Source organism: Equus caballus, chromosome 6 (genome assembly GCF_041296265.1).
Source record: "Equus caballus isolate H_3958 breed thoroughbred chromosome 6, TB-T2T, whole genome shotgun sequence".
Classification (NCBI taxonomy): domain Eukaryota; kingdom Metazoa; phylum Chordata; class Mammalia; order Perissodactyla; family Equidae; genus Equus; species Equus caballus.
Genome location: NC_091689.1, coordinates 3,846,873 through 3,871,082, shown reverse-complemented (window position 1 = coordinate 3,871,082; position 24,210 = coordinate 3,846,873). Strand labels below are relative to the sequence as shown.

Below are 24,210 nucleotides of genomic sequence, written 5' to 3'. Positions count from 1 at the left end.
CACTTCAGAAGAATTTGTATTCCACTGCTTTTGGATGGAATGTTCTATACATATCTGTTAAATCCATCTGGTCTAGTGTTTCCTTTAAGGCTAATGTTTCCTTTTTGACTTTCTGTCTGGATGATCTATCCATTGATGTAAGTGGGGTGTTAAAGTCCCTCACTATTATTGTGTTGCTGTCAATTTATCCCTTTAGGTCTGTTAATAGTTGCTTTACACATATTGGTGTTCCTATGTTATGTGCATATATATTCATAAGTGTTATCTCTTCTTAGTGGAATGTCCCTTTTATCATTACATAATGTGCATCTTTGTCTCTCGCTCTCTTTTTTTTTTTTGTTTTTGGTTTTAAACCTATTTTGTCTGATATAACTGTGGCTACACCTGCTTTCTTTTGTTCGCCATTTGCTTGGAACATCATCTTCCATCCCTTCACTCTGAGCCTCTGTTTGCCTTTAGAGCTGAGATGTGTTTCCTGGAGGCAGCATATTGTGGGGTTTTGTTTTTTAACCCATCCAGCCACTCTGTATCTTTTGATTGGTGAATTCAATCCATTTACATTTAGAGTAATTATGGATATATGAGGGCTTAATACTTCCATTTTATCTTTTCTTTTCTGGTTGTTCTATATTTCCATTGTTTCTCTTTCCTTGTATTTCTGCTTACCATTTCAGTTTAGTGGTCTTCTGTGATATGTTTCTCAGTTTCCTCTTTTTTTATGTTTTGTGACTCTGCTCTGAACTTTTGTTTTGTGGTTACCATGAGATTTTATACACATCTTTGTATAAAAGATCTCAAAGACGAGATAGTACTTTTTCTGCTGATAGCATCTTATGTCCATTAGCCTATGAAAGTTCTGTCCTTTTCCTCTTCCCCTTCTATATTTTTGTTGTCACAAATTATCCTTTTTTGTATTGTTGGTTGATTACCAAATTGAAGAGGTTATAGTTACTTTTTTTTCAAGATTGGCACCTGAGCTAACATCTGCTGCCAATCCACCTCTTTTTCTTCTTTTTTTCCTCCCCAAAGCCCCACTGCATGGCTATATATCCTAGTTGTATGTCCTTCTAGTTCTTCTGTGTGAGTTACCACCACAGCATAGCAACTGACAAATGGGTGGTATGGTTCCACAACTGGAAAACAAATCTGGGCCACCAAAGTGGTGAGAGCGCTGAACTTTAACCACTAGGCCATCAGAGCTGGCTCTCAATATTTTGAATATATAATTCCACTTTCTCCTAGCCTGTAGAGGTTCTGCTGAGAAATCTTGCCAATAGCCTGATGGGGGTTCCTTTGTAAATTATTTTCTTCTCTCTGGCCACCCTTAATATTCTTTCTTTGTCATTGATTGTTGACAGTTTTAATATGCTGTGCCTTGGAGAAGGTCTTTTTGGATTGAGATAATTAGGAGTTTGATTAGCTTCCTGTACTTGTATATCTAGTTCTTTCTCCAGGTTTGGGAAGCTCTCAGCTATTATTTCTTTTTTTTTTTTTTTTTTTTTTTTTTAAAGATTTTATTTTTTTCCTTTTTCTCCCCAAAGCCCCCCGGTACATAGTTGTGTATTCTTCGTTGTGGGTCCTTCTAGTTGTGGCATGTGGGACGCTGCCTCAGCGTGGTCTGACGAGCAGTGCCATGTCCGCGCCCAGGATTCGAACCAACGAAACACTGGGCCGCCTACAGCGGAGTGCGCAAACTTAACCACTCGGCCACGGGGCCAGCCCCTCAGCTATTATTTCTTTAAATAAGCTCTCTGCTCCTTTCCTGCTCTCTTCTCCTTCTGGGATACTCATTATCCTCATGTTTCTTTTCCTAATTGAGTTGGATATTTCTCATAGAATTTCTTCATTTTGTAAAAGAATCTTAGTTCTCTCTCCTCTCCCACCTGGATCATTTCTAGATTTCCATCTTTGAGCTCACTAATTCTCTCTTCCATATGGTCTGCTCTAGTTCCAGTGCTTTCTACTTTATTTTTCATCTCACTAATTGTGTTCATCTCCAGAATGTCTGTTGGTGTTTTTTTTTTTTTTTTTTTTTTATAGTTTCAATCTCTTTGGTGAGGTATTCCTTCTGTTCATTGATTTTATTCCTGAACTCATTGAACTTTCTGAGTTTTCTTGGAACTCACTGAATTTCTTCATGATAGGTATTTTGAATTCTTTGTCAGATTTCTATCTTCTATGCATTCAAATTTAGTTTCTGAAAAGCTGTCATTTTCTTTCTATGTTATCATGTTAGTATAGTTCTTCATGTTGATTGATGAGTTGTGCCTATGCCAGCACATTTGTGGTAGTAAACACCTTTCTTATTTGGGTAAGGCTTTGGTTACTTTGATTCTGAGCTGCTTCTAGTTGTATTTGAGAGTCTGTATTTTCCATCTTCAACTGCCTCTGCCAGAGGCATTGTCAGTGGCTTCCTTGTACTTCTTGTGCCTCCAAGGTTGCTGGTGCATTGCTGTTTATGATGTCACTGCAGTCATGGATATTGCCACCAGGGTCACCCATCTGTAAGCACCTTTGCTGCTGCTCAAGTCACCTTGGCCTCCTGTTGCCACATTGGCTCTCTGCAGGCTCCCCACGTGCTTGGGTGCTGCTACCATGTGCACCACCTGCACTGCTACTCCTGGATTATCTGGGGGTGCTGGCAGTGTCGCTGCCAGGGGTTCTGGGTTCACAGGTGTCACTGCTGTTGCCAGGGACCTGGGGTCTTGTATGCAGCCCCACTGCTGGTAGGGGCAGTGTCAGGGTGCCGCCACTGGGGGCTGGGTCACAGGTACCACAGTAGCTCCTGAAGCCTCAGGTTGCAGGTGCCAACTGCCACCACTGGGGGTGGGGTAGGGAGTAAGCCAAGAGTGCCACTGCATTTCCTGAAACTTCAGGTCACCAGGTCATCTCCCACTGCGGGGGGTTGTGGTAGGCCTGAGCCATTAGTGCTGCTGCTGCTCCTGCAGCCTCTATTCTCTGGTGCTGGTGCACTTTTTGAAACCTTGTATCACAGGCACCACTGGCACTGCTGGAGGTATCTGCATTTTGGATGCAGCCCTGCTGCTGGAACAGCCTGCATTGGAGTAGCCACTGCTGGAGAATGGGTTGTGTCACTGGCACCACTGTGTTTCCTGAAGCCTGAGGTCATGGGTATCACTACCACTGCTGGAGGCATCCACATTTTGGAAGGCCCAGTGTTGGAGTCACCACTACCAGGGGAGGGGGAGGTGGCTGGTTCCCTAGTTCCACTGCCTCTCCAGTCCACCCACCTTCAGATGTACAGATAGACATATGGATCTCTCAGGCATTCTGCAGGGGGTCTTTTGTTGGTCAATGGACAATATACTGTTTGTAATTTAGAGGCAAGAGGAAAAGGGAACAACTTATTCCACCATGATGGTGACATCACTCTCCGAGAAATAAATCTTGGAAACAAAGAACTGAATTTTCAAAGTAACAGATTCAACGGATTGATAGTGACAAACTGGATAAAGCCATTTCCTAAGCAGTTGAAAAGGCAAAGTTGAGAAGATACATAAGAACATAAAACAGACAAAGAGATGGAAAATATGGCAGAAAAGTTAATGAAATATTGATTAAGAAGTCTAAAGTTACCTATTAGGAAATTCAGAAAAATTGAAAAGAAACAATGGATTCAGATAAATAATAGAAAAGAAATTCCCTTAGTTAAAGTAGCACATCAGTCCTAAGATTGAAAAGTTCTTCTGTGTGTTATGTGAGACATGAAAAACAAACACAAATACATAAAAACTTCATCTAACTATATTTTCCTGAAATCTGACAAGTCAAATAAAAAGAAAAATACTTAAAAGATTATAGAGAAAAGAAAGTTAAGGATATTAAACTGGAAGTTTCATAAAAACACCAAGATTCAAAACTTCTTATATTCCAATAGAAGTATTAGACCATTTGCAAAAAGTTTAAAGGATTTGACTAAAAATAATTGACACTTTTAAACCTTTTACACATTTAAATATACAAGAGGTTAAGAGGATGGAAATGGAGAGTATGTGTGAGGAAAAGTTCTTTACAGAAAGCCCTTGTGTAAGTGCAACCCATCCAAGAGGGGTATGGGGGGAAATATCACAGTCCCAAACCCAGTGTGAGGGCCTCTAACAGGACCCACCGTAGGTGGGATGCTTGTTATTTGCAGCTGTAAAGCACGGTGGATCTGTGTCTAATTTGCAGTCCACAATAGTAAGGTAAAGAGCATACTCAGGGGAAATATTATACTCCCCTTCTAACTGTGGAGCACAGAGGCGTGAAACCCAGGGACCAGAATGTAATACTAGTAGAAATATCAGCTTAAAATTGTTTTTAAAAACCTCTAAGAGGGAAGCTTGACAGGGAAAAGAGACCCAAGTAGAAAGAAAATACAAACTGTACCACCAGGGGGCATATGGAAGCTGACCCAAGGAGAAGCACTGGTCCAGGCAAGGAAGTTCCCTAAGAAGAGTTGGTAGGAGAGTCTGAAGAGCTCATGATAGTGTCTATGAGAGCAATGGCTATCTGTATGGAAGTGATCACAAGGTAGTTTGAGTCAAATAATAAGTTTTCTATTCCTCTTATAGTTCCTCCATCTTCCCATTTCAACCTAGCCAGTTAACAAACTAGAGGAAAACAAAAAGGAAAAGAAATAGGAAGGACCACACACTTCTACTACCACCACCCGTTCCTCCTAAAAGTATGAAGCCCAAAGCAGCCTCCAGCTAGAAGATGGGAGATTTAACTTGTATCAAATATGAAGCTTTGATATTACACAAAGCTAAATATCTTTAATTACTGACTTGAGGCTTGAGTTCTGCAATTTAAAGTCACCATAGAATTAAGTAATAATGCCAGTGAAGCCTGCAGAGAATTTTCATCCAGGGACAGGGGAGTAATTACCTCCACTAGTGGAGCAGCTTTAAAGGACAGTAGGTCACATAAATAAAGTTGCTCTTATGATTACACCCAAGCATATGATCATCTCAATAGACACAAGAAAAGGATTTGACCAAGTTCAAAATCCTTTCATGATAAAAATCCTCAACAAATTGGGTGTAGAAGGAAATACCTCAACATATTAAAGGCCATATACAAGAAACTCACAGCTAACATCATGCTAAACAGTGAAAAGTTCAAAGCTTTTCCTCTAAGATCAAGAACAAGACAAGGGTTCCCACTCTTACCACTCATTCAACATAATATTAGAATTCTTAGATAGAGCATTAAGACAAGATAAAGAAATAAAAGGCATCCAAATCATAAAGGAAGAAGGAAAATTCTCTTTATTTGCAGATTATATTATTTTATATATAGAAAATCCTAAAGACTCAACCAAAAAACTATTGAAACTAATAAATTCAGTAAAGTTGCAGGACACAAAATCAACATATAGAAATCATTTGTGTTTCTATCCACTAACAATGAAATATCTGAAAAAGAAATAAGGAAAACAATTCCATTCACAACAGCATCAAAAACAACAAAATATGGGGCAGACCCGGTGGCACAGTGGTTAAGGACACACGTTCCACTTTGGCAGCCCGGGGTTTGTGGGTTTGGATCCTAGGCGCAGACCTACACACAGCTCATCAAGCCATGCTTTGGTGGCATCCCACATACAAAATAGAGGAAGATTGGCACAGATATTAGCCCAGCAACAATCCTCCTCAAGCAAAAAGAGGAAGATTGGCAATAGACGTTAGCTCAGGGCCTATCTTTCTCGCCAAAAGAAAAAAAGAAACCAATAAAATCCTTAGGATTAAATTTAACCAAGGAAGTAAAAGATCTGTACAATGCAAACTATAAGACGTTGATAAAAGAAATTTAAGATGACACAAACAAACAGAAAGCTATCCCATGTTCATGGATCTGAAGAACTAATATTGTTAAAATGCCCATGCTGCCCAAAGCCATCTATAGGTTCAATGCAATCCGTATCAAAATTCCAATGGCATTTTTCATAGAAATAGAAAAAAAATCCTAAAATTTAGAGCCACAAAAGACCCCAAATAGCCAAAGCAATCCTGAGAAAAAAGAACAAAGCTGGAGGCATCACACTCCCGATTTCAAATATACTACACAGCTATTGTAATTAAAAAAAATATGCTACTGACATAAAAATAGACACAGAGACCAATAGAACAGAACAGAGAGCCCATAAATAAACTCCCGCATATATGGTCAGTTAATATTTGACAAAGGAATCAAGAATACTCCATAGAGAAAGGATAGTCTCTTCAATAAATGGTTTTGGGAAAACTGGATAACCACATGCAGGAAAATGACACTGGACCACTATCTTACACCGCTCACAAAAATTGACTGGAAATGGATTAAAGATTTAAACGTAAGATCTAAGACCATAAAACTCCTAGAGAAAATATAAGGGAAAAGCACCTTGACATTGGTCTTGCCAATAATTTTTTGGATATGACACCAAAAGCACAAACAACACAAGCAAAAACCAACAAATGAGACTACATCAAGCTAAAAAGTTTCTGCACAGCAAAAGAAACAATCAACAAAATGAAAGGACAACCCATGGAATGGAAAAAAAAATTTGCAAACCATATATCTGATAAGGTGGACATATCTAATTATATAAAGTACTTATACAGCTCAATAACAAAAAAATAAACAATCCAATTAAAATAGGGGCAGAGGAACTGAACAGACATTTTTCCAAAAAAAACATACAAATGGCCAATAGGTACAGGAAAAGGTATTTAACATGATCCATCATCAGGGAAATATAAATCAAAACCTCAGTGAGGGAAGAACTCACACCTGTTAGAATGGCTGTGATCAAGAAGACAAGAGAGAAGTGTTGGCAAGGATGTGGAGAAAAGGGAACCCTTGTGCACTGTTGGTGGGAATGTAAATTGGTGCCACCCCTGTGGAAAATAGTATAGAGGTTCCTCAAAACATTAAAAATAGAATTACTACATGATCCAGCAATCCCACTTCTGAGTATACATCCAAAGGAAATGAAAATAGTATCTTGAAGAGATATCTGCACTCCCATGTTCATTGCAGCATTATTCAACAATAACCAAGATACAGAAATCAACTGTCAACAGATGAATGAGTAAGCAACATGTGTGTTTGTGTGTGTGTGGGGGGGGAGTGTATAAAATGCAATATCTTTCATCTATGAGAAAGAAGGACATCCTGCCATTTACAACAACACGGCAACACATACGGGCCTTGAGGGCATTATGCTAAGGGAAATAAGTTAGACAAGAGAAAGATAAATACTGTAAGATCTCACGTACATGTGGAATCTAAAAAAGCTGAATTCATAAAAAGAGAGAGTAGAATGGTGGTTACCAGGGGCTAGAGGTGGGGAATAGGAGAGATGTTGGTCAAGGGGCACAAAAAAAAGGAAAGAAAATTAAAAAAGAAATATTAGTAAAAATGATTACTTGGTGAAGAGGGGAAGAATTCACTTTATTTTGCACTTACACACTTTTGTAAGGCCTGAATTTTTCTATCATGTTGTAGGTATTATGTTAAATATTTTAATGAAACATCAAAAAAGAATATACTATGCATAAATATGTGATGCACTTGTCCTATATTTTAGTAGCTTTTTGTCACATGAAAAGCCAACCTTGTATTACTAATGTAGAGTCTTACAAGCCATAAGTACTTAGTGAATGAATCAACAAAGTTCTAAGCGTGACTTCCTACATGAAAGAGATCGCCTACGCCAGCAGAAGACGGAAACGTTTCTGATGACAATCACCACAATCACACCCAAAATTCTTAACTCTGATATGTTTTTTATTCTTCCGAGTGCTTTATTTGTTCTCTGAATTAATAACCTCTGTAGGGATAAATAAAGATTACCTAAATAAGAACAAGCGCTACTTATTGACAGCAAGACAGTTATCCACCACCACTGATGCATTTGGCAGAGACTCAAATTAAAGGCAGCCTGAGGAGTGGGAAAGCTTCATGGCGGCGAAAGGGGAAAGTCTGTCCCGATGGGAGGTTGTTGGCATGGGGGAGCCGGAGGCAGGCTGACTAGAAGAGGGGATCTACCCCAAACACCACAAATCCGTAAATCAACAGTGTTAACAGAGGAATAGTAATATCTAAATATTGCAAAAAAGCGATTATCAAAGCCTCAGTATAACCTAAAAGTGTTTAGACTGTACTTTATTCAAATATTATATACGATACTGGATTCCACTGCATACCTCTGAGGAAAAAAATGTTATCGATATTAGCTAAGTAAAAGATTTATTTTAATATGTGAATTGATAAAAATCTATTCTTACTACTAAAAAGCCATTATAATTGTAAATATTTTCATTTTTAAATGAATGCCAGATATTTTAGAACCCAAACGTAACAAATACTTTATAAGAAAATTTGTTAATTTATCTAGACTTCTATGCAATTTTCATGACAAGAAACTAAACCACTCACAGGTTTTATGTAATTTTCTTTCTTCCTCGTTTTTGATCCTTCTGACGAGATATTTTTAATACCATTTTTCTTTAATCATTACAGAATATTGTTAACTATCAGCCTGATTGCAAAGAAAATGCACTGCGATACAAAGAAATCCTTAAATGGGGCATAATTCTCTCCATTCTACTTTTAAAGATTAACAAAACTCTGAAATTAAACTAATAAATAAGGGATGATCTGGGAGTTATTTCTTATGGACAGAGATAATTTTAAGCAGAAAAGTAAGCAGGTGAGCGGACGTGGCTATGATTAAGTCGGGGTACTTAGCAGAGTGATTCACTGAGCTCTCCGCCACTAATGAACATATGTCCCTCAATTAACTAGTTACTAGTAATGTTTGAAGATCTCCATTTTCCATCTATAGATTGAGAGCCCAGAATACATAGCCTCTACATCCCTTTCTCAGTAAAATAATGATACTGTATGAGTCCCTGGATATGAAGATCTGAGAGTTAAGTATGAACTAATGGAAACAAAAATGAATATCATACCTTTGTATTATCTTTCATCTTTGTTTTACATTTGTTTTGTTCCCTGGCTTCACGAAGACCTTTCTGAGTAGGACCTTCTGGTGCATTTTCCTTTTCAAAACTAGGAACAACTACAAAATAACACAATTTTTTCTTAATATTTATACTGTTTGAAAGAAATATAATTATAACCAAAAATAGAAAGCCAAAGTCATCATACATGTATTTTTTAAAGTATTAAACTAATAATATTAAAAGTATACCAAAATGTTTTAAGTCTCAAATTCATTTCCCAAAAATGCAGGGTGGCATTACTACAAAGTTTTGAAATGGCATGGCAAGCCAGTTAGAGAGCATAGAAGCCAATCTCCAATTACATTATATCCAAGTTCCTGTTATCATGAGGTCTTGTGTGTTTATAAACAAAGTTGAAGAAGGTCACAGGAGAGAATGGCAAACAATGACAAAATTTCCCAAGTGGAACTAAATAATAAATAAGAGATTTTTTAAAGAACATTGTATTAATAAAATATTTTCTATGCTTCACAATGTTGAGAAAATAAGAAAGAAAAACACAGGGTAAGATTCCAATATCATTCTAACATTGGTCCCAAAACTCTCCTGGACATAAAGAGCAGTCCTAATGGAATCATCTGAGGGAAAAATAAAAGTCATAGGAACAGTCTCTTTCTTTTCCACATCTTTCCATATATGTACACATGTTTAGGTATACATAATTCTCACCTGTATTTCTAAACAGCAAGCTGATTTCAAATAACTAATGAGGTTATAGTAACTCATACCTCAATGTTCTAACTTACAACTCTAGATTTATAATAGAGAAAAGATGATGAGCACAAAAATATCTGGATGGTTTCAACATCAAGGCTTTCAAAGAATCCTGAGGTTCTAAAGGCAAGGAAGCACACGGCTGGCATTGAGTTTCTTTCCTGATCTGTCTCCTTTTCCCTATCCGGTACCAGTTCCAGACAAAGAAGAAAATCCTCAAAATAACCCCCACAATCACATAAAAGCAGAACATTGCATAACTTAGTTCTACATGAAACTACTTGAGACACTCCAAACCCTTGGGCATCCAGACTGCCTGACCCCCTCAGCGGTGCTGCACATCAGACCCCCAGAAGCTGGGGAGCCCAAGGAGGGAGGAAGGCGACGATGCAGCTCGCTGAGAGGAAGGGAACTGTTTTACTCTGAATTCTCGTTTACTGCATTTTCCTCTTCTATGACCAAGGATGACAACCTGATAAGGATAATAATTTAAAGTAATAATTAGCATCTATGCCTCTTTGATCTTTCACTATATACCAGCCACTGGTCTAAACAATTTACACGTATTATTTCATGAAATCCTGTCAAAACTCTGTGAAGGTCATTATCTTTTGCTCCCTTTTATATATGAGGGGAATCTGTATAGTAATATCTTTAGAGAAGAAAGGAGAAAGCAGTAGGGAAAGAAACCCAGGAGCCCAGCAGATAATTCTAGAGATATGAGCAGAGCTCAAGTAGTATGCAATACGTACATTACTAAGCACCACTTCCTAAAAGAAAGAAAATAAAAAGTAAGAAACAAACAAACAAAAATGGCAAGGATAACAAATGAAAGCCAAAAACAGAAAAGGGCTTGGTTTATTGAGTATACATAATTGTTCCACAAACAAAATGAAATTACAAAAATTCACACTTTAATAATAGTTTAGGAAAAAATCCAACATTTGGAACAAAAGCATGAGAATAAACATTGCAGAATGTATGTAGAATTGGCAGAAAATAATGCTTCTCAATTGTTTCTCAATGCAGCAAGAATAAACGTGATTTCCAGTCTTCATGAGATAAACATTGCTTTAACTCACACACAGATTTGTAGAGCAAATGAGAGGCTCAAACACTAAATTTTGTGTCACCCTCATGGTTAAGTGCATAAAATTCTCCAAGTCCACATAGTGCCTCTTAATGTTTAGTAATATCCTAGCAAAATCCATGGCTCTGTCTTTGGCATCCTCATGTTTATCATTGAATGCTTATTAATGACAAGGCCTATAGTACTGACTGGTGCTATGCAATTCCCCACATTTTACTTGGGTACAATCAACATCTTAAGGAAGGCAAATTTCTTAAGAGAAATAAAGCAATCATCAAATAAATAAACATTTTAATTTATAGAAATTTTATTTATTATACCTCCAGTGCTAAATTTCACCCATTCAACCATTCCTTCATAGATGCACATTCGACCAATGCTAACTGAAAATTTTTCAGGCCCCTGGTTAAATGTAAGAAATGCATGAATATATTCATTTAACAAATAAATACCTAAGAATGTATGTTGTGCCAGTGCCTAACTCCCTTATAGATTAAACACAGCTGAAAAGAGAATTATTTAACTAAAATAAGGTTTTGAAGAAATTATCCTTAATTTAACCCAGGGAGATAAATAGAAAATATCTAAGAGATCAGGACATATGTAAGCTAAAATAAGGAGATCAAGTACACACCTAATTGGAATTCAGAAAAAGGTAACAGAAGTAAAGAGGAAGAGGCTGTATTTGAAATGATAATATCTCTTTCTCAACTAGATCATATATTACATATATGTAGTCATATGAAACTGGCATCTCATAATGCAATTCTGAGCAGCAACAAAATACCCAACTTAACAAGCAGCAATTAATTATCAACTAAAAACCTTAAGGAATACTTTGCTCTACTTTATATAACATCTATTTCCTCTGGGAAGCTCTGAAGTCAGCTTCTACAGTTTTTCACATCATCAAACATTTCGAATTTCTGGCTGTTCATCCTGCATTCATAATTTCCTATCACAAATTACAAGATATATTAAAATACAATTATGTATACCTTTTTAACCTGCTTTGGAAATAGGCATTACTGCATTCAAATTGCAATTTTATAGAAAATGAAAGTAATATAAGTTAATAACTAACAAACATAGCAATCAAAACCAGCATATTCATAAACTTTTAGAAATTAGTAACTCGCACAAAAACAGTTTTATCTCATAATATGTAAACTAAAGTGCGGTGTGTGTAGTTTCTTGCAAAGATTTGGTGCAAATTACTTTTCATAGCAACAAAGAAAAACATAATACAAAACTGTCACTTCAAATATCTAGTTAATAGTAATTCACTATTTCATAGTTTCTCCTGGGAATTTTTCTATTATTCTACATACCATACAAGAATAAATAAGTTAATCAATTAAAAACCCTTTTCAGGTAAGACAGTTGAGTACTAAAGTATTAACAATATTTTCTCTGGGTGGTAGCAATTATAGATCGTTTTAAAATACATTTTATAATTTAAAAATTCTCTATAATAAGCATGTCACTTTGATAGTCAAAAAATATGGTGTGGGGACCAGCCCAGTGGCATAGCAGTTAGGTATGCGCACTCCACTTTGGTGGCCTGGTGTTTGCTGGTTCAGATCCCGGCGTGGACCTACACATTGCTCATCAAGCCATGCTATGGCAGTGTCCCACATATAAAATAGAGGAAGATAGACACAGATGTTACCTCAGGGCCAATCTTCCTCAGCAAAAAGAGGAGGATTGGCAACAGATGTTAGCTCAGGGCTAATCTTTCTCAAAAAAAAAAAAAAACCACAGCATGTTTAAAATTCTTTGATAACTCTAATCCAAATGAATCTAATTTTTGTCTTATCCTCTAAATTTAGATTAACAGTCTTCTTCTTAAAGCTCAGAGTAAATGACAATCAATTCATTGTTCCCTAACTACAGAGTGAATAACACTTAATCTGAAGCATCTTTACTGTCATATCAATCTCTGCCCAAAATAAATGGATGGTTGGATAGATGAATAACAGCCAGAAAGACAGACAAATAAAAGATTTTAAAAATTAAACCAGGGGCCGGCTCCGTAGCCGAGTGGTTAAGTTCGCACACTCCACTGCAGCGGCCCAGGGTTCGGATCCTGGGCGCGAACATGGCACCGCTCGTCAGGCCACATTGAGGTGGCGTCCCACATCCCACAACTGGAAGGACCTGCAACTAAGATATACAGCTGTGTATAGGGGGCGTTTGGGAAGATAAAGCAGGAAAAAAAAAAAAAAAAGACTGGCAACAGTTGTTAGCCCAGGTGCCAATCTTAAAAAGAAAACAAAAAATTAAACCAAAATAAGAAAATGAAGAAGGAGGGAGTTAAATATATGAACATAGTTATGAAAAACAGCAGGATTTATGAGGAACAACCAGTTAATTAATAAACCAATTTCTTTTCAAATTATAATCCCTGGTTAAGTAAGGCTCCAAGTTGATCAATCAGTGATGACAGTCAGATCACACAGCCAAATGCTGACCCCAGAAACTTAGGCAAAGGTACCGCAAGTCCCACATCTGACACTAGAGTACACGTTTCTAAGAAGCACAAAATTATGCAGTACAGAATTCAAGAAGTTAATTGTATTCAGTAATTGGGATCATGCAACTGAAAGAACCTATTTCTTCATGTTGGGTTGGCATTGATTCCTTCTGATCAAAAGCCCCTTCAAAATATCATGAGATCAAAATATAATTACAAACTTGATCTTCAAAGTACCTTATTACATGTCAGCCTAGAAAAATATGCAATGTGTTCATTCATGAATTAGACTAAATACCAAGAGATAATTTCACAGAGGAGTTATCTATAAACCACCAGTTTATTTTAATAGAGATGACAAAGATAAACATGTAAAATGACAAGCTATTAGAGTAGAAGGTAGCATTAGAAATTAACTGATGCAAGCATCAACTCAATGCACAAAATTCCTCAAACTTTAAGCCTTCAAACCTTCTTATATATTTTTTTTTTGGGCACTCTTTAGTCATTTTTTGGGAGTTAGAGTTCCTGAGATTATGACAACTTTATATCATCCTTTAATATTTATATCTAATTGTATTCTTTTTGAAAGTTATCCACATATGAAACAATTTTTTGATACAAATGAAAATACTTATTCTTTGTAAAATAAAATGCAATAAGGAAAAAATATAGAAATAATCATATCACCCAAAGAAAATTATGTAAGCATTTTGGTGTGCATCCTCCAATAATTTTTCTTTGCATATATTTAACAGACATGCCCCTATATGTCTTTCTTTCTTAATATTGTAACATGAGCATTTTCTTACGTATCATTTTTAAAGACTTTCCCCGTACTGTGTGATCAACTCTATTTAAATATTCACTCATGGTTACACATTAAGATTGCCTGTATTGTTTTGTTACTATAGACGTGACTGCAATAAACATTCTTGTGCAGAGTCTCTTTACACATCAGTGAGTATAACTAATATTTCTTTAACATAAAATATTAGGAAAGGAACTATTGAATCAAGGCTAAGAAGAAATTTCAAATATGAGAATGCTATATATTGCTCTTAAGGTTTAATTAATAAGAGAACATCCTTAAATAGTCATCTGGAAACAACGGGATGTTATACTAAGAATACTCACCATTTTGCAGTCTTTCTATATTTTAGTGTTTCCCATCATTCTGTTTTAAATCAATTTTATCGAGGTATAATTTACAGACAATAAAAAGTGTACATTTCCCCCAAGTAGAGTTGGGGAAATTTTGACAAAGATAAGTAAGCATATAACCACCATCAAAATCAAGACATAGAACATTAGCACCACCTCCAAAATTATTATTTTCTTATCTTTTACCTACCTTATAAACAGTACCTTGCAATGCTATAAATTTTGTTTTTATTAGTCACTTTTCTTTTAAGAAAATTAAGAAGAGGAAAACTTAATCTTTACATTAATCAGAATTTCACACTTCTAAGTCTCTGTATTCAATTCTGTAGATCTGCGCTTCCTTCCGGCATACTTTTCTTTCAGCCCAAAGAAAATTCCTCAGTATATCCTGCATTTCACAAAGACTTGCCACAAAATCTCTTAGCTTTCATTTATATGAAAATGTCTGTACTTCACTCTAATTTTTGAGGGATCTTTTTATTGGATATAGAATTCTGACCTAAAATTTTCCTACATTTTAAAGATGCCATTTCATTGCTTCTAGATTCCATCATTTCTGATGAGAAATCAGCCTTTATTTGTATTATTGTTCCCCTGCATGTAATATGTCTTTTCTCTTTTGCTGCTTTCAAAAGATTTTCTCTCTTAAATTTTCAACAGTTGAATGTAATGCATCCAGGCATGATTTTTTGTGTTTATAGTTAGCTGTTTTTTGAGGGGTCTCTAAGTTGATGTTTTACATCAAATTTGGAAAATTTTCAGTCATCTTTTGTTTAAATATTTTTATGCCCTATTCTCACTCTTTTCCCCTTTGAGATTGCAATTACATACGTGTTAAATAGGCAAGTTTCCCTTCCATTATTTTCTCTCTCTCCTTTAGAGGATTTTTATCAATGTCTCTTAAAATTCACTGACACTTATCATCTCCAATCTGTTGTGAAGTATAAAATTTTCATTTTAGTTATTGTGTTTTTCAGTACTAGAATTTCTATTTCCTTTTTTTTTTTTTTTGGTTTCCGTTTATGTGCCAAGATTCCCAATCTCTTCACTCATTAATGTCATATTTTCTTTTAAGTCCTTGATCATATCCAAAATAGGTACTTTAGCATTTTTATCTGCTAAATCCAACACCTGGGTGATCTTGGTGTAAGTTTCCATTTATCACTTTTTGTCTTGATTGTAGATCACATTTTCCTGTTTCAATAACATATCTAGAAGTGTTTAATTATGTACTGGGAAACTGTCTTCCTCTGAAGGGCATTGGTTATTGTTCTAGTAGGCAGTTTAATTTTTTGACGATCATCTTGAAATTCTAGGCTTAATTTTATGCTTTGTTAGGGTGGATCCATGGAAATCCCTAAATATTTCCCAAGGCTCTCTAACTTTGCAAGATTCAAACTCTAACCTCTGTCTCCCCTAGAAATTCTGGGTAGGCTTTGTTGTGGGCTTTATTGGGTGGGTATAGAATGCTGAATGTTAAGATGGTCTTACAGTGTTAAAGAGGTCTCTCCATCCAGGCATGGCCAGAACTCCAATGTCTCTCATCACTGCTTAACCTCTAGAATCCCTGGGCCCCTCTTAGTCCAAGAGAATCTTCTCTCTCCGGTAGGTCTCAGGCAGTCTTGCATGTGTAGCCCAGCCGTCAACTAAGGACTCATAGTGAACTCCCTCAGAAACTGGGCACTATTCATTGCAGCACTCTCTCATCTGGTGTCCTTTCCTAAGATCTTGTTGCTTCAACAACTTGTAAACTACGACCTTTGCCTTTTCAGATCATGGAGGACAGCCATGCTCTTCCTGACCTCCACCTCCATAGAGCTTGCTTTGGAAATTTCCTCAGTCACAAAGCCGTGGTGATGGCTCAAGTTATAAATTTTCCTTCTGTCACTTGCCTTCTGTGATTTGTGCTGTTTTCCAGTGGCTAAAAGTAGTTGTCTCATCTACAGAGTCTAGTTTTTAGGGTTATTTATGGGGAGAAGGCTAGTCTAGCACCAGGTACTCCATCACGGCCAGAAGCAGAAGTCCTCCATTATGATTTACTCATATTTTTCCCTAAAATTAATCTATACAGTATCATACCTATATTTCCCCTTGATCATTTCATTAACATTTTAATTTGCAAAATAGTTGCCAAACCATTTATTCACTTTTAAATATCTCTAGAATTTTGAGCTCTAATAAGGTTGAGAAATCACTAACCAATATTGTTAGAGTTTCATCACATTTTACTTTTACCTCTAATTTCAGGAACATAGATATCATGTCCTGTATCCATAAGCCTCCACGATGCTTGAAGTCCAGAAATCTAAAAAACAAAATTCAAAGATGGGGGGTTATATACTAAATGACTCAAAAAAAAGTTTAAAAATGTAATGTTTAAATATTGTTTGCAAAATATAAAAAATATTAATCCCTCTTGGATTAATTTCTCTGTATTTAAAAAAATTAAACGTGAACTGCAACAAAAGAAAAACATACTTTTAAGCTTAAATTCAATTCCACAGGCAATTATCAAGTATCTATATGGATAAGCATCTGAAACATTTATTTGATAGCATAGTTTCTTGAATCAAGAATACTCGCTGCACACTTTGAATGACAATCAGGTCTCTCCTTTGAGAGAGTTTCTTCTCTGTCAAAATTGCTTAACAAAACTTAATTCACCTTTATGTCCATAAAAGATGAGGTAAGCATTAGTTGAGAAGCAAAATATGAAAAGACTGTTGTTACTCCTAAAACTTTTAGCTCATTTTCCACTCACAGACACTCCTTGTTTTATGAAACATATTTTATAATTAAGAAGATTTGTTAGTTGGGTGGCATACCATTTACCTATATTTCCCAAACAATAGATTTAAATTCAAAATTCAGCCATATAAAGCTATCTCATCCCTCATTGTATATGATTATACCAACACAAAATACCATCTGTTTAATTATATACAGATATACACATTTTTCTACTATCACTGAGTAGCAACATGTCTTTATTAATAGAAAATAGCAGATAATAAATTGTAACCCATGGATTAGTGCTCATAAAATACCCGGTTAAAAAAGAATGGAAAACTTCATACCTGTTTTTAGAAGCCAAATGGATTATAAGATTTTTTTAAATGCACTTCTTATCTAGAATAGTGTAAAATTTACATAAAAGTTGAAAATATAGTACAGAGACCTCCTGTATATACTGCACCCTGTTCTCCCTGTTAAGGTTATGCATTACCATGGGACGTTTGTCACAAGTAATGAACCAATATGGATACGTTATTATTAATGAAAGTCCATATTTTGTTCTGATTTCATTAATGTTTTACTAATTTAATTTTTCTGTTCCAGCATCCCATCCAGGATGCTATGTTACATTTAATCATCGTGTCTTCTTAGCCTCCACTGGACTGGAACAGTTTCTCAGACACTCTCTGATGTGGATGACCTCAACAATTTTGAGGAGTACTGGTCAGGTAATATTTTTCAAAATGTCCATAAATTTGGGTTTGTCTGATGTTTTCTCATGGTTAGACTGGAATTATAGGTTTTGGGGAAGAAGACCACAGAGTGGAAGTACCATTATTGGCACATCACATCAAGGGTACATGATATCAACACAATTAAACACTGATAATATTAACCTTGATCATCTTCCTGAAGTAGTATTTGCCAGGCTTCTCCACTATAGAGTTACTTTTTTCCCATTTCCACTGTACTTTTGGAAGCAAGTCATTAAGTGCAACCAACACTTAACAGCTGAAGAGTTAAGCTTCCCTTCATTGAGGGGAAGAATATCTACATATGTCATTTGGGCTTCTTCTTTAAGGAAGGTATTTTTCTTCTCCCGCATTTATATACTCAATCATTTATTTACATCATTATTAACTCATAGACATTTATTTTATACTTTAGATTATAATCCAGTACTACATTATTTATTTCATTGCTCAAATTGTTCCAAATTTGACCACTGGGAACTGTTTCAGGCTTGATTCCTGTAATGAGTCTGACTCCATTTTTTGATGTTTGACTGCTAACAGCTTTTAAGCTTTACTCACCCAGTTTTCTTTGTGTCCCAATCTGCACGAGCTGTTAAGAAAGCCTGGGTGCTGCCTCCTTTGGCATTGGTGGGAGATTCAAACCATACAAGCCCCTGCTCTCACATGAGAACTCTTGCCCTGACCCCCCAATTCTAACCACAATAAAAGCCAGTCTCCTTTCCTTGCTTTCTCATTTCAGACTAGCATGGCAGGCATGTGCTGCTCTCCCCAGAGAATTAACATATGTAAATAATAAATGTTTTCATACCCTCTTGGTGAGTGTATGGCATCATCAGGCTCAAAATTCAAACCAAATTTGGTTGGTGGTCCATCTACCTCTGTAGACACCCACAAAAGTTCTTCTGTCCCTTGACATACCCCATTGTTTTGTTGGGTATTTTCTTTCTTCCTTTCTTTCTTTCTCCCTTTCTTATTTACTTTTTGAACAGCTCCTAACTTTCTAGCACAAGATCCTCCAAATGGTACAAGTTCATCTTGTATTTTCTGTGCCCAGCCTACAATCAGCCACTTCTCCAAGGAGCCCTACTTCCTTTTATTAGAGAATGGTATTAGAAACTGCTATCTGAGCACTGGGTATATTTGTTGCTATTGGAGTGTCATTACTTCTAGACCCTCTCAGCAGACAGACCTAGGAAATACATATAATTTTTAGAATATCTCCTGAATTAGAGCCTCATGATACAAAAAAGATAAAATGTAATTTGTTATTTATACATACACTAACAAATAAATTATATTTTGTCTTTTTTCAAACATGGGGCTCTAATTAAGAATTTTGAACATTTTCACTAATTTTATAAAACTGAAAATAATTACATTATAGATTTTTCTACAAGATTTAAATAAATCTAAAAGTTGTTACACTGTTTATTATCTACAAAAAGAATCTGAAAACACATACTATTAGACTTTTGTCCTCTCATACTGTATTTTCAATCTTTTATATATAAACTGAATAACATTAAATATTCTAAATTCTAACCCTTCTTTATGCAAAGTATTTGAGATATCTGTATATTTAAAGAGAAACATAGTGAGCTAAATGTTCATTAAGATAAGCCTTTTAAGGAAGTGATGATTAGGTATCCAGACAGAAAACATAAGATACTTCTTACTGATCTAAGCTCACATCCTAAAAGTTTTGGTTAGAATTGAATTCTCAAAGCATAACTACATCAAATACTGAAATAAAGACATAATCAAAAAATAAGCATAAAAGTTGATATATCTTCAACGTTGGATCATAGAGGAACTTTTCACGTATTTTTAAATATTTTCACTTTAAAATATTTTATATAAATTCATTCTACAGCTTCACAACACACTTAAATTCAAGTTAAAAGGTTAATCCATGGCTGTATAACCAGAAAAAGAGACTTGTTAGCAATGAATCATTCTCTGTGTGAAGGGTTCCCAAAAAGGTTCAGTTCATTAAATGGCAACCTTGGCTTGTTCTCCAAAGACAGAGCTGATAGGACTGAGACTATATTCCCAGTCCTAATTTGGAGAATATGCTAATTGATCCTAGGGTTAGACTGGTGTAAGGGATATCTGACAGTCATTTTGGACACTCAGCACCTTGGGTTTAGTGAATTGTGAATCTTCTACCTTTCACTATAGATATCAGATACTTATCCATTCTTTCTCGTCACTAGGATACTAACAATACTGCATAGGTTCCATCAATCATGTGTACCCATTTTGGATCTTAAACAAAATCTGCTGACGTAAGGAAGCGTGGATAATACAGAATTCATCCTGAGAATGGCGGCTGCCACGTCTACTTTCTGTTGACAGCCATAAAACAGATCTGGAAGGGCATCCAAGTGCCCAGTACTAGCATTGTCCATAGTGAAATCTATGATGGCAGAAATGGCGTATCTTATGCAAATATGACTTCCTCAAATCATAGTGAATCTAACATCTTGAACAGCAGACTTGATAGACAGAGGAAAGCTATTTCTAGATCCTAACTGCTCCTTTTTAGATAACAGGAAATAAACTCTTTAGAACTTTCCCATTAGTATTCTTCAAATTGAGATTTCTTTTAGGATAAAAGTGGAAGCTATTATACTGCATGACAAAAGGTGTAAATTAGTACTGTCTGGGACAAATGGGGATGTAGAGTGACCAATAATGTAGAAGAGGACAGGAAGCTATCCCATCCAATAGAACAAAGAAGTATAAAGGGTTCAGATATGAATGACCTGGTTCATCTCTCAAGCTAAAAATCTAAGTGGGGGATTTGTTGGAAGCAAAGGACACAGAAAGTCGGAAAGTTCAGGGATACTCCGAGCATAGGCTATACTTCCCCCTACCTGCTCAGAGAATGTTCTAAGAAAATTGACAGCCTCTCAAAGAGAGCTTCATATTTTGCATTGTGCTGGAAAAATATAATACCCTCCAAGTGGTGTCTGAAAATTGACTGAAGGAGGTGTGTCTATGTAGGTAGATTTCAAATGATTTCCAAATTGTCCACGGCTTGTGTTTGCAGTATAGGGAAATCAGAAGTCTCAACAGGTCTCAGCGGGTATGTGAAAATTTTAACATTTGAAGCACTAAACCAGAAAAAGGATGAGAGTCCGGACAATGAAGCCACATATGCCAAGGATCTCACAGATGCTGTGGCAGAGGCCAGGGAGTTAGCAAGTTCTTTTTGGTTCGCACTCAAAAGAACCACCCAGAACCACAGACCCCAACACCAAGAATATGACCAAACCAGTCACACTACATGAGAAAGTGAAGGCCAAGAGGATAGTATGCAGACTTCAGGCCATATGGAAGCATAAGTGCCCCTTTGTACTAGAAACCATCCAGGGAAGAATAAGGATAAGAAAATGCCATTTGAAGACAGAAAATTAACACTGATAGTTATGTTTTAGCTAAACAGTCAGTTAATATATCATTCAAACACCCTGTGTTGAACTCAGAGACTGTTTTAACCAAGAAAGACCTAAACAGTCTTTAATAACAGGTCATGTTTTCCTTTGCCTTCTGCAGGAATAGGAGTTCAAGGACAAAATAAAATAAGTTGCAGGGGATAAAGATAAAGTTTTTTGCACATCTGAATGGTAGTGTGTAAAATTCAACTGTGCCTCATAGAGAGAGTGATTTTAATTTTTTAAACATCTTTTCATTTTAGATACATATCATAAGGCAAGTAATTTTATCTCTATTTAATAGGCAAGAAAATAGACATATATGTAAAATGACTTGAATGTTTACTTACGTGGCTACTACGCAGCACAGCTGGGACTCAGACTTACCACTCCCAATTCTTAGCTCTTTTAACCAAACCAGTGAGGGGCAATCGGAAACCCAAAGAACGAATGTGGCCTAAATATGTTCTCATTTACAGCCTTTGATCTAACCTCAGAAATTCCTCTCATATTAGAGAGAGAGGAACGGATGGCCCTTCCAGGAAGACAATTCAGCCCGAATCTCACAGAAGATGAGTGGCAGATCCAGTACTGGACAGGGTACAGATGCAGAAATCAACAGTCTCAAGGGGAGTGTAGGCACTTGCCAGCACTGATGCCTGAAAGGCTCTGGTATCCTTGAATAGTGAGACGCCATCTGATGGGTCTGTCAAAGATGTCAAAGCATATGTGGTCACTGGGAATATATGGCAGCCCCTGATGGATTCCTCCCTGGAGAAGGGTAACAGGGAGACAAGCATGAGACCACGGGATAAGAAGAGTTAAGATGGGTAGCAAAAGTCTAAGCTGGGCCTGTGGCAGGACAAGAGGTAGGAGTGACCTGAACCCAGCTCACTGTGCTCCAAGACGTAGAGCTGTGCCTCTAGTTGGAAGGCGAGGGGACAGGTTAGATGAAGAGGAGCAGGGATATGAATTCTGAAGGTTTGACATATAACGCCATAAAAATGTAAATTATTATTAAACTCATTGTACGCAATATTACTAATAATATAATTCAGACTTTCAAAAATATAAAATTAAAATTCAAGCACAAAGAAGCACAGAAACAAGCGATGTTTTACATTTTAGTAGCTAGGAATTACACTCAAGAAAAGACAAAATACACTTGATTAAAGTATGTCTTAATAATAAAATCATTCAAGGAAGAGTATAACCATCATGAAAGCTTTTGTAGCTTCTCAAAGTTTAACCAAAAATGAAAATCTCCAGAAAACAATGAAAGAATGTTAAGCACAGATGCAGTTTTTTTTAAAGATTGGCACCTGAGCTAACAAGTGTTGCCAATCTTTTCTTTTTTCCTGCTTTATCTCCCCAAATCCCCCCAGTACATAGTTGTATATTTTAGTTGTGGGTCCTTCTAGTTGTGGCACACAGTTTTTTATTTTCCAAAAAACTGCTACAAATTTTTAACGTGGCCCATTGACATTCTGTTTTATTTTTCTGAATTCTATACAAAAGGGTCCTCATCACTGCCCTAGGCCTAACCTATGCAAAAAGGCTGCAGGAAGAATGGAAAGGAGGTCAATAGCAAAAATGACTGGAAACTGAGTCAATAACTAGGCGTGTCAAATAGTTATTATCTCAAGTAAGTTTCACAACAATGTGAAAAGGTAGGTCATTGTGACTACACTTTACATGTGAAAAATATGAGTTCCAAGAGTTTAAGTAAGGTCCATGTTTATGGCTATCAAAGCTGGCATTTAAACCCGAGGTTGTCTGACCACAATGGCTGAGTTTTGTCCTCTAACTATACTTTAATAATCTGCTATAAATTTATGTTTTAGTTAAATAATATTTAACTTAATAATAATCTTTATAGGTTTAAAATAGATAAAATACTTTTTCTGAATGTTTCCAAATGAATCTTTTTTGCAACATAGCAATTGGTAGAAACTTTTTTATATTTATCTCAGAAACAAAACCACTATTTCTACGTGTGTTATAAAAAAAATAAATGGTTAAAAATCACTTTGAGGTAACTTCGACGGTCTCTTTACCTGCTTGACTGCTCTGTCTCTTTCCAAAGAGGTCAGCATTTTCTGCTTCAGTAAAGTGTGGTGCTTCTCATGCAACACCCTTATGGTTGGTTCATAAGACGCATAATGTAACTTCAACCTACGAAAAATAAAGGGCATCTTAAAGGTTAATTGAGTTAAATCAGTGACTTCCATCTAACTTTTGTTTTCCTTTTTTTTCATTGGAAAAAAATGAATAAGCATATAAAGGTCAACACAACCGAGCCAGGAAGTGCAAGAAGTAGTACTGGCATGCAGCTTCCCTGCGCGTGACTGTGCTGAAGTCCCGCAGCCTGCCTGCAGTAGCACAGAGAGTGGGAAGAGGGTAAAACCTGAGACCTTTCCAACCAAAGGTGCTATGATTCAGACTCACTAATCATAGGTGTGTGTATACGTGCACACACACACAAAACTATTAAATATTACCTTTGAGCTTTTCCTCTGGGCAAATGGGTAACTGACCCTGATGAAGGCACAGCAATTATTGATCTTTGGATAAGAAAAAGCTTAGCTACCTTTAAAGAACGCCTACGTGACTTCAGAAGAGCCACAGGGCTCTTTATGGTCCTGAGTGTAGAATAATTCCCAAATTTAAAAGAACGAACTTTTAAAATGAAGTACAATACAAACACAGTTCTAAAAAGAGACCTGCATAAAAAGGGAAATTTAGATGAAGTAGTATATATTCAACACACTTTCAATGTTAGGGCAGATGCAAAGTGTTGACCATCTATCACGTTCCA

The 24,210-nt window shown here is 36.2% G+C and overlaps 1 protein-coding gene across 7 annotated transcripts in view; it reads right to left on the bottom strand.

Moving 5' to 3' along the window:
- Positions 1 to 24,210, bottom strand: part of SPAG16 (sperm associated antigen 16) — a 1,027,170-nt gene that overhangs the window by 852,389 nt on the left and 150,571 nt on the right. For all 7 annotated transcript variants that reach the window (XM_070269235.1, XM_070269234.1, XM_070269236.1 and 4 more), the window contains 3 exons: positions 23,450 to 23,567; positions 16,697 to 16,766; positions 8,964 to 9,073 (listed from right to left, as the gene is read on the bottom strand). In XM_070269235.1, the coding sequence (XP_070125336.1) occupies positions 8,964 to 9,073; positions 16,697 to 16,766; positions 23,450 to 23,567 (298 nt within the window). The remainder of the gene's footprint in view (positions 1 to 8,963; positions 9,074 to 16,696; positions 16,767 to 23,449; positions 23,568 to 24,210) is intronic.